Below are 12,126 nucleotides of genomic sequence, written 5' to 3'. Positions count from 1 at the left end.
ACCTCTTATTCTTGTAAGAAATGTTATAAGAAATATTTTATTAAGGTATATACCAGTAGTTAACTAAAGTAAATTCTTTTCTTTTTATTAATATTAAAATCTCATAAAAAGCACAAAAAAATTCTTAGTAACTTTACCCATTAATAAACAAGAAAACAACAAAAGAACTTTAGTCCCAAACTAAAATTAGTGCCTTAAAACATATTTTGGCCTTATAACAGAGTCATATGGTATATAATTCAAGTCCTTATATGAGACTTATGTGATAAAAGAACATCCAGGTTTGCAAGCACAGGAAAGCTGAGATAAAAATATTCAGAAAAAGAAAGATGCCATTCAGTGCACGATAATTTATTGTTCCAATAACACAACAACAAAAGATTTACATACCAGGTTGACTCTGAATAAATATGATTGATTTTTTTTAAGAAATATACAGTCACACGTTGTGGTGCCCTTTAAATAAACATCTCAGGAAACTTCCTGATTATTTTAATAGAAATGTCATTATTGCATTTAGAATTGCCTTTTGAAACCTGTACCATAATCCTTGGTGACTTTTACTGGATATAAGCTTTGCTCTTTAAAGATGGCAATAGTTTGTAGAGGTCATAAAGTCATTCAAAGTCAAATCTGGTGAACCAAGCAGGTAATCTGCATGCACTAAGATATTAAAAATAATTTTTAAATCAGTTACAACAAGTCACGTGAATAAATTCTTCCATAGCTTTTTTCCTATCTCTCAAGTTAATGTCAAAATAAAAATTCTAATAATGATAACATATACATTAATAACATGATGGTTATCATAATAATATTACAGAGCACTCCCTCTGTGCCAAGCTCTTTGCTATGTGTCCTATATATGCATTATTTTACCAGGTTTGTTACACCACAGACCAATAAATTGGGAACCATCATCACTACTTTTCAATGAGGAATTTGAGGCTTCAAGGGTTCCATGACATGCCCAAGCTCACCCTGCAGGTGAGTGATGGAGCTGGATTCCAGCTCAGGACTGTTAAACCCCATGACCTCACACTGAAGTACAAAAATATTGCTAGGTTACAGGTATAGTCCTCTCAGATGACTAGCTACACAGACAAATATTACACTGCTGGGTTTACCACCAGGGAAAGTATTCACACTCCCCACCAGAAATTAACAGAATCTGGAGAAGTTTTCACCAAACTCTAAAGACAAGCTGTGACCTGGGAAAGGGGGCTGGCACTTCTCAGTCCTTTTCTAGAAATACACACGTCCCTTTATCTACAGGTTACATGGCTATCAGGGAACTGAATCAAATAGAGTGGGTAGGTAAAAAAAAAGATCAGAATGCAGTCAAGACTTGTCAGTCCAGGAAGACTAGAAATAATATGTAAAATTTGAAAATTGCCTCAAGGTGAATCAAATCCAATGACAATTTCTTAACTCAAGATTCACTGAATTTCAGCCATCTCCAGTCTAGGAATAGCATAAGAATTAATTCTCCCAACAAGCAAATATGGAAACTTAGTTATGTTACTCATCTTTTGAATATCTCCCCATAAAATAAAACTAAAAGGCTCTTCACTCAAAGTAACTATCAGGCTGTAAAAAAAAAAAAAAAAAAAAAAAATGAGATAAGAATATACTTACCTCACCCATATTAAGCATGATAAATACTTGACTTCAATGATGATGTACTTAGCACATGACTTTCCTTAAAATAAAGGTGTCATGAATCTTCACAGAATATGATTACCTGCATTGCCTTCTGTTCAAGCTGTTCTTCCCTTATCCACGGCAACACCAAATCCATTGATTTGGAGCCTCTGCTATGCTATTACTTTAAGTTTATGTTGTGACTCTTTTTTGCCTCCCTACTGCATGCACAGACTTTTTATTGCCCATCTGCTTAAGGGAATTGGACAAACAAAGTGAGTAACATCTGTGCTTTCCTCGTCACTGACTACCTAGTTGACTTCTGAGTATAGTTTGAGGTGTTGATTATTAAACTCAAAGCTGTCTGCATTCTATTTGGTTAGGCAATCCTTCTTCCTGTGTTTTGCTCTAATAACTGAAAATAACTATCATGTCTCTTTGAACAGTTCCCATGATTGTGGGATAAATACAACTGTTTAAACTCCATACTTTGTAAGTATCCACTGTTGAGCTTTTCTTGTTTCCTCAAACCTTAAGCAGGTAATTCCTAATCAATTTGGTATTCAAATTACCTACTGTTTTATTTTATCATAGTAAAAGTTCCAGCAACCATTACTTTTAAAATGAACTAAAATTAATTCCATTTAAAAAATTGAACAGCCCTTAAAATAACTAAAATTATTATTATGAATGTGACAATAAAAAACAAAGATTATACAATATTATAAGTGAATCAGTCTCCTCAGGGGTAGTTCTCAATTTTCACTGGAAGTCTGCAGTATATACTCTCTGGCCTTATCTCTTTTCCAATTATGTCTTAAATTCACTCCAATCAAACTTGCATTCCTACCCTCCACTGTAACTTGTCCCAAGATCAGAAATAACCAACACTTTACCAGATCATGTTCAATCCTCATTCTCCATTTACTTCATCTATCCACACATGTTGGTCATGCCTTTCTTTTCAAATATTTTGTTCATTTCTAGGACATCACTCTCTCTAAGTTCCTTTCTATTACTGGCTTTCCTTCTTAGGCCTTTTGCTCTCCCTCATTTTTGAACTGGAGTGACCTAGAGCTCATTACTCAGGTATCTTCTCTATTTGCATTCCATTCTTAAGCAATCTCATCTCATCTTATGATTTAAATGTCATTTATATGCAAACCATTCTCAAATTCATATTTCTAGCTTGGACCACTTATTGGAACCAATAAATATCCTAAACTTAATTTGCCCCAAACCAAAATCCCTTCATTCCACTTTCAAACGTGTTTCCTCCCCGCCCCCCCCCTCCCCCGCCCGCCCAAGTCTTCTCCATCATAGTATAGTTAAACTGGACATCTTTCCAGGTGTTCAAGCCAAAACCTTTTCAATCATCATTGACTTTGCTCTTTAATTTCATGTCCTATATTCAATCCATCAATAAGTTCGGTAAACTTTATCTTCAAAACACATTTAGGACTCAGTCACTTACCTTTGTACCATTCTCCTCTGGATTGAGTAGTTTCCACCCTTCCCTCAATTCCCCTAGTTTATTTTTGCCATAGGAGCTACTGTCAAATTGTGACAGGTCATTGCCCAAAACTTGTCCCAGAAGCTTTACATCATTCTCAGAATGAAAGTCAAAGCCCCTGTTTTGATCTTTGGACTCCAATGAGTTGGCCCCCCTGTCTCTCTGGCCCCTTCAGAGAGGCCTTTCCTGACCATCATATATAAAATAATCCTACCCCCTGACCTTTGTCCCCCCACCACCACTTATTGCCACACGGTATATATTAATTTATTTATTGGGATGTTATTTGCCCTTCCCCCATTAGAATGGGCTCCATGGGGGGAGGGGTACTTTGCTTGGTTCACTGCTGCTTTCTAAGCTTGGCCTAAGACTAGAAAGGTTGCAAACAAGTCTCACAATTTCAAACAGAATATTCAATACAAACATGGATAAACAACAATCAAAACTGACCTTTTATTATGCATTTTCTGAGATTAAAACTAGGGGCATAAGAATGATATTTGGGCCACACGATAATGTAGTCACAGCTCTAAAATGCATAACCTACAATAATCGACTGTAGAAGCCAGATTCTTGCACATGCTTTGGGGCTCAGCCCAAAACCAGTTACTAAGAGGAATGATAAAAAGAAGGGGGGGAAAAAGAAAAGAAAAAGCCTCTCTCTTTCACTTCAGAAACAGAGCTGAAAGCATGATACGGAAAGGATCAGATAGACAGGGTTACAGGATTTAAAACACCACCAGCTTTTATCCCCGTCATACATCTGGAAGTCTAATTTATATCCTATAATGTCTAGTACAACACACAGTTAAACCACCTTTAACTTGGGTATTTTAGGCTCATTTGCACTGATATATTTCTCAACAAATTGTGCAGAGAAATGTATCGGTAAAAGCACAAGACAGTGTAGAAAAACGTGCCCTCTCCCAAAGGACATCTGTCTCCGTACTTGTAGCAAGGCGACGATCTCTCCACACACACGAACCCAAAGTAGCTTCCTTTGCCTCCAAGTCTGGAACCTTTCCGATGCTTATATTCACAGCAGGAGCTCAGCCTGTTCACCTGCATCCCGTTCAGGAAAAAGGTGAGACTGAAGGGGAAACCATGGTGCCTTTTGGAAATAAACTGAAAGGTCTCTGCAATTAAAAAGGAAAGAAATTAGTGAAAGCAACTCATTTTGGACCAACATGTTGTAAATCACATTTTTCTATTAGATAAGTACAATTTTATGGTCTAGATCACCTTTTAACTTGCGGATACTTTTTCGTCATGAAAAAAAAAATACATTCTATTATCTTCATCTATTAAAAAGTACCCCAAGCCTTTATAAAACTGATTTTTAAAAATATCAAAATAGCCCTAGCCAGTTTGGATCAGTGGATAGAGCGTCGGCCTGCAGACTGAAGGGTCCGGGGTACGATTCCGGCCAAGGGCACATGCCTGGGTTGCGGGCTCGATCCCCAGTCGGGGGCATGCAGGAGGCAGCCAATCAATGATTCTCTCTCATCATTGATGTTTCTATCTTTCTCTCCCTCTTCCTTCCTCTCTGAAATCAATAAAGAAATATATTTTATAAAAAAAGAAAAAAAATATCAAAATACCTATCATTGTATGGTACTTACTATGCCCAGGCATTATCCTGATTATCTTGAGTGTGCTATTTCTCACCAAACACATGAGGTGGGAATATTATTATCACTAGTTTCTAGATGCAGAAATGAAGGCTCAGAGAAGTTCAATAATTTACCCCAAATCATTCAGTAAGTGGGAACGTTAGCATTTGAATCTGAACATCTCTCTAGATCCCATGCCTCTATTTCACTGTTACCTACTGAAAAAGTACATGACAAAGGGCTAGTGTGAACTCAGTAATACTTTTAAATAAAAAGTGTATTTTTCATTGTGACTTGAAACATCCTAATTCATACATATGAGGCAAACTTATTCTATCTCCAGTCCATTCTCAATTCTATCTGATTTTGAGACCCCTTTTTGCTCCCCCCAAACCACTCAAAAGTCCCACCAATAAATTAAAAGCCACTGCTTGTAATTGATCAGTTTTAATGTTTCCAAGTCTTTATAAGGCTCTTTGAAAACGTCTCACCCTAAAGTTACTAAGCCCTACATCTGAGATACCATATTCTGCAGAGCGGCTCAGAAACCTGCTACTCCTGACACTTCTACTTCCTACAAAAGAAGCCTCCCTAGGCCCTTCACTTCTACTAATAATAGACTTAAGTTGGTTTTTTTTTGCATCTCTGCTATGTACACATTTCCTATGGTTGCATTTATTGCTATATATTAAAATATGCCTACACCAGCAGGCATAAAAGGAAAGAAATTAGTGAAAGCAACTAATTTTGGACTAACATGTTGCAAATCACATGTTGCAAACTACACCAGCAGTTCTCAAACTTCCGTATACATCAGAATCACCCAGAGAGTTTATTAAAACACAGATTGCTGGGCTTCACCTCACAGTTTCTGATTCAGTAGGGCTCAAGAATTTGCATTTCTATCAAGTTGCCAGGTGAGGCTTATGCTGTTGGCCCAGAGATCACACTTTGAGAACCTCGATCTAGATGTTTGCTGCCCTACATGTTTATGGAATCCATGAGAGCTGAAATTGGTCATAATCAACTTTGTTTCCCCTGATCCCAGGACTATGGCATAGGAGGCCTCCGATAAATATTGAGTTCTTATTTTAACCTAATTCTTTCACAGTCACCTAAAAATACTACATTTATAGCACAGCATGCCTGTAAAAAGAAATATGAATCAGATGCTAAGTAAATCTAGCAGAGTGGAACTGCAAAGCTTTTAAAGAATTGACTTATTGAGAAAGTAATTTTTGTCATTTGTACATTAGTGTTTGTGATGTGAAATTAAACAAACTAGGAAAGAGAAAGTTGAAGGGATAGTGTCTGGAGAAACTAAGATGCAATAGATTTTAAAATCCAATTGTCTTTATGGTTTTTGGACTCCTTAGTGGTGACTAGAAAAATTTCGTTACAGAAACTTGAATGGGGCATTCATGTGATTCATGTGATTCATGACACCCACAGTGCCCAGCCCAGGAAGAGAGTGCACCCAAGGAAGTGCTGAGAATGGGCACAGGACACCAACTTCTAGATGTGACTGCTCTGCCATTTGGTACTCGTGTGACTGGAGAGCACATCCACCTAGTAGCCCATGCCTTTTTTTCTTTTTCCCCAAGCACGTTGAACAAGAATTGACACCCTCTGCCTTTATTCCCTAGTTACTTATTTTATAATTTTATATTTTAAACTTTAGCATCACTTCCCAGCCCTGACTTGATGGTTTCTACCTGGAGACGCGGAAGGAAGATAGACCATTTCAGAATCCTCATCTATGAAATGGAGAAGGCAAGAGGAGCGGGTGAGGGAGTGAAGTGGAGGGGGTGACCCAGTCTACCCACTTCACAGAGCAGTCTTAAAGGTTATATACAGTGCAATATTGGAAAGCATTCTGTAATATTTATATAATGTGGTTATTCATTGTTGACTGAAAATGGGCAGCACTATTTTAGGCGCTAAGGCAGCAGTTCTCAACCTATGGGTTGCGACCCCTTTGGGGGTCGAACGACCCTTTCACAGGGGTCGCCTAAGACCATCAGAAAACACATATATAATTACATATTGTTTTTGTGATTAATCACTATGCTTTAATTATGCTCAATTTGTAACAATGAAATTGGGGGTCACCACAACATGAGGAACTGTATTAAAGGGTCGCGGCATTAGGAAGGTTGAGAACCACTGAACTAAGGAGAAACAAAAATACTGAAAAACATCAAATGTAGTCTCTTCCTTCAAGAAATTATAATTTAGCAGGAGAGACAACATTAATATATCAGACTTCTGGAATGTGGTCACCAAATCCTCTCCTCTTAAAATGGCGTCTCTGAAAATGTACCAAAGGCTTAAACTGAGCAGCAGTTATTTGTGAAAACTTACTGAACTTTTGGTAAGAAGAGTGAGATCTAAGGCATCCTTGCCTGGGGCTGCTCACATGCCTCTCACCTGCCACTATTTCATCACTGCAGTTCTAACAGGTAGGGCAGGCCATAAATAACCAGCAGCTTCAATGTCCGTGGGAGCTCACTTGATTTGGAACAGAAGGCAAAATAACCTTGGCCAGTCGCTTTTCCACTAATAGGTAGCAATCTCAGAGGCAAGCTAACATAGAAAGACAGAGGGTTTGCTAGCCAGAAACTGTAGTTCTAATTAGGGCAAGCAACAGGCCAGTGGGCTAGCTAGAAATTCAACCATGGGATATAGGTAATAAGGCAATCATAGATGCATTTGTAGGGGAGCAAAATTTGCCACCCAAAATGTGTCTCTGTGGCGTAGGGATTATTATAAGGAAACAAAAGACTCGGAAAGAAACTTTCACATTTCTCCTAACTGCCTAAAAGATGTTATAGAGGACCTGCTCAATAAGGAAACTATCATCATGCATAACTATAGTTTAATACAAACTAGATATAACAGACAGGGATGAAGCTCACAAGGCCCATTTGATTAAAGTTTTCTCTCTGTCCCATTGTTTCTGCATGGCCCACAAACATTTATCTACCAAAAATTAATTCTTTTCATCTACCTGTGACTTCCCTTTGAAATTCCAGACATCTCCTCCATCTCTTTAGTCCAGAATGACATATACACCTTATCTTGCCTTAACTATCTTTGGAATCTCTTATGTCTGTGCAGATTTCCTGAATGTATGTGTTAGATTTTATCCTGGTAATCTACCTTACGTTATTTTAATTATTTGACCAGCCCAAAGAACCAAAGAAGGGAAGGGAGAAATTGTCCCCTCCCTCACACATTCAGTAAGCTTTATACACATCCTCGGCTAGCTGGAAGTGACACGGGTTGGAGTAGGCCCAACCTATTCATACATCCCTAGCCACCTGGGAGTTTGCATCCATGAATAAAGGAAACACAAGAGAGCCTGGTGGAAAATCAGAGTTGGAGCAGACCTGAAAACGGCCTGAACTTTGAATGTACTTTTGTTTGTTTGTTTGTTTGTTTTGGAATGTCAACTAACATCTCTTTATTCTTTTTTTTTAGTTCTTTATTGTTTAAAGTATTACATATAGTATTACATATGTCTCCTTTTTCACCCATTGACCTCTCCCCAGCCACCACCCCCACCCCCACACATGCCCTCACCCCCCTAGTGTCTGTGTCCATTGGTTATGCTCATATGCATGAATACAAGTCCTTTGGTTGATCTCTTACACCCCCCTCCCCCCCCCCCCCCCCCCCGCCTACACTCTTGAATCCACTATAGCAGGATGGACATTGCCCTCGAAAAATTCATGATCTCCTAGACCTCAGAATGTGAGTCGATTTGGAAACTAGGGTCTTTGCAGATATAATTAGTGAAGGATCAAGATGAGATCACCCTGAATTTTGTCCTCATTCCAATGACCTATGTCCTTATAAGAAGAGGAAAGGCCACACACAAAAACATACAGAGAAGCATGACAGGTGAAGACAGAGCAGGGATTGGAGTGACGAAGCTACAAGCCAAAGTATGCCAAGTATTGCAGGAATCACCAAAAGTTAGAAGAGACAAGGAAGGATTTTCCCCTAGAGCTTTTACTAAAATTTAGAGGGAACACGAACCTGCTAATACCTTGGTTTTAGGCTCTGGCCTCCAAAACTGTGAGAGAATACATTTCTATTGTTTTAAGCCACCAACTTAGGGGGCATTTTTTACACCAGTTCAGGAAACTAATAAACCTACAAACATCTACTTGCACAAGGTGGAAACTTTACTGGCTCAAAGTTTTGAACACGGCCTTTGATAAATCACTGGATGATCACTAAACTATGAAGACACTGAGACAACCCTAAGAAACTAGCCTGAAAACTGAAAAATAGAATTTAAAAAATTATGAGTAGAGACTTCTCCAGCTGTATACCAAGGAGAGAGAAAATGAATTTCACAGAATTGGTCCAGGTAAATTACTAAACAAACAGCAACAACAAACAGCAAGAACAATAATCTTCAAAAGAGAAATGCAAAATCCAGAAACCACAGTTGCTCTAATACAGTGGTTCTCAACCTGTGGGTTGAGACCCCTTTGGCGGTTGAGCGACCCTTTCACAGGGGTCGCCTAAGACCATCCTGCATATCAGATATTTACATTACGATTCTTAACAATAGCAACATTACAGTTATGAAGTAGCAAAGAAAATAATTTTATGGTTGGGTCACAACATGAGGAACTGTATTTAAAGGGCCAGAAGTTTGAGAACCACTGCTACGTAATTTTAAATGTTCTGTTTTCATCAAGAAATCCGAAAACATGTAAAGAAACAGGAAAGTATGACCCATACTCGGGGTGGGGGGGGGGGGAGCTATCAAACCCACTCCTAGGATTTACACAAGAGAAATGAAAACAGATGTCTATAAAAACTTGTATATTCGTAACAGCATGATTTATAAAAGTCCTAAAAGTGGAAACAATGCAAATATCCATCACCTGGAGATAGATAACTACGTATTCAGTGATATAAGATCAGAGAAGCTATTGATAGATGCTACAAACAGATGACTCTCAAAAGCATTATGCTAAGTGAAAGAAGGAAAACACAAAATACTACCTATTGTATAATTTCATATATAAGAAATAACCATAAAAGGCAAATCTTCAGAGGTTGCCTGAGACTGGCTATGAAAATGGGAATTAACTGCCAATTGGCACAAGGAAGCTTTTAGAACTGATGAAGATGTCCTAAAACTGCTTTGTGTTAGATAATGGTTGCACAATGCTAGAAAATTCCCAAGTATTAGTAAATTGTACACTTAGAATGAGTGAATGTTACAGAATGTAAGTTATAACTCAATAAAGTTATTTTTTAAACAAAAAACCCCTCAATATATGATAACGGAAAAAGAGAAATAAAAAAAAAGTTAATATAAATCTCAGTACAATGAAATGCTTTGGTTTTAAGTATAGAATAAGAGCCATCGCCATCAAGAGAGATGGATAATAGAGTCAACTGAGAAAGCTTCACAGCCTTATTCTGAATCTTAAAAGATGGGGAAGATTTAAATTTAAAATCCTATTTTGAATTTCAAATCCATTGTTCTATTGCAGACAAAGGAAATACCACACAAAAAGACCAGAGAATGAATTGGGGGCAAGGGGAGTACTTCGGAATCACAAATAGTTACAACAGAATCAGTTTTGGAAATGAGAGATAATCAGGCCAAAAGGAAGAGATTATAAGAGGGTCAGAAAACAGTTACTTTGTTCTTTGTATCCACATGGACCCAGAAGGCTAAGGTTTGCCTTGTTTAACGATGCACGTGGCAAATCAAAAGGCCTGTGAAGAACTGCATTCTCCACAAGTTGTAGCAATGTTCAGTGGCTTCCTCGGTGTACATATTAAACAATCAATGTGCGGCTTGACGTCTAAAATCAAACTGCAAGACATCATGGAACTACTATGGGAATAAAAGATGCACTTGCCACACTATTAAATAATTAATTTTATTGTTATTTCTCATCCAAAAGTGAGACAAGTTAATGAATGCCACATTTTTAATGAGTTTTCTGCTCCAAGTATAACATTAAATGTTGTTGTTTTTTCCTAACAGAAATCTTCTCAAAACCTATTCACATTTCATTGAGTCTTACACAGCTTTGATTTTTAAAAAGGGCAGATTCTTTTCAGTTCAGCTAAATTGCTAAGATTGCTGAACCGCAAGTCAACTCTGAGCCACCGCGCTTTTCAATTTTGAATAATTACTTTCCTGGCAATCAAGAACAAGCTGAGACAAAATTATTGTGTGGATGGGATTCAATTACTTATGTCCCCATTGCATCCTATAATTCAAGACTATCCGATGACATAACAAAAAGACAGTCCCAGGACCAGTATGTATGCAAATAACACGTAGCCAGGTAACACTCCCTCATAACCTTTGGCTTGGCACACTAATCACAGAGTATATATCCTCTCCCAAAAATTCATTCAGCTAAGTCTTACTGTGTTGCTGTGTTTTGTTTTGTTTTGTTTTCATTTGTATGTACCATGCTTTCCAGCAGTCAAAGAGACATTATATATGCATTTTCTTGAATAAAGAGTAATTTAAGACCCAGGAAGAGTTTCAGTATGTTAATTCCAATTTTAGACCACAGCTAATTTTAGCAATTCTTCTAAATTAATAGTTGAAAGTTACACTTTTAAAAAATGAGCGCATGTATCTATGCCACTCTCATTATACCCACTGTATGATGAGAATGTAGGAAGCTCTTTGCTACGGAGAATAGCTAACTGGAGCTAGAGATGGTACTAATCAAAGGTCCTGCACCTAGTCAGGAGCCGCATCTGCTCTTGACCCTGCCCACAGCTGCATGTGTGACCTTGGGAAGCCTGTACCTCCGGACTCCTCTCATTTTCCTCATCTACAAAATGGAAGGAAGGAACTCTCAAATGCTACAAAAATGAGACAAAAGTAAATTATATTTCAGCCAAGTATATAAAATGGGGGAAAATATTTCCATCATTATTAAACATTATTTTTATAAATTATGCATATTTTTATAAAGTAAAAAATATTTTTATAAAGTAAAACATAATGTATTTTACTTGAAATTATAATTAACATTCAAGTGTTTGCCCTTTCTGGAAAGTTTTAATATTTAATCCCTAAATATGGATTATTTCTCTTTAAGTACTTGAATTTTTTAATTTGATATCACTGTTTTCTTGATGAGGGAAAACAGAAAAGCCAAAAATTACAACTCCATGCTTGCCTCCAACTCCTCCCTTAACCCCTAAGTCTGTATCAAGATTACTCACATATAAATATTTATCTTAATTAGTGAAAACTCCATTACTTTCTATAGAGTTTCTCAAGCAAGGAAATCACAAGTAGCACAATCCTGTAACAACTCTTCCTTTTAACTGCTGTCCCACAGA

The 12,126-nt window shown here is 37.5% G+C and overlaps 1 protein-coding gene across 1 annotated transcript in view; it reads right to left on the bottom strand.

Annotated features, from left to right (window-relative positions):
* ERICH3 (glutamate rich 3) overlaps positions 1-12,126 on the bottom strand; it is a 101,592-nt gene that overhangs the window by 33,923 nt on the left and 55,543 nt on the right. The window contains exon 9 of the mRNA XM_081086510.1: positions 4,107-4,293. Within this exon, the coding sequence (XP_080942636.1) occupies positions 4,107-4,293 (187 nt within the window). The remainder of the gene's footprint in view (positions 1-4,106; positions 4,294-12,126) is intronic.

Source organism: Myotis nattereri (genome assembly GCF_964212035.1).
Source record: "Myotis nattereri genome assembly, chromosome: 3".
NCBI classification, from domain to species: Eukaryota; Metazoa; Chordata; class Mammalia; order Chiroptera; family Vespertilionidae; genus Myotis; species Myotis nattereri.
The sequence above is the reverse complement of the archived record's forward strand: the minus strand, read 5'-3'. Positions and strand labels throughout refer to the sequence as shown.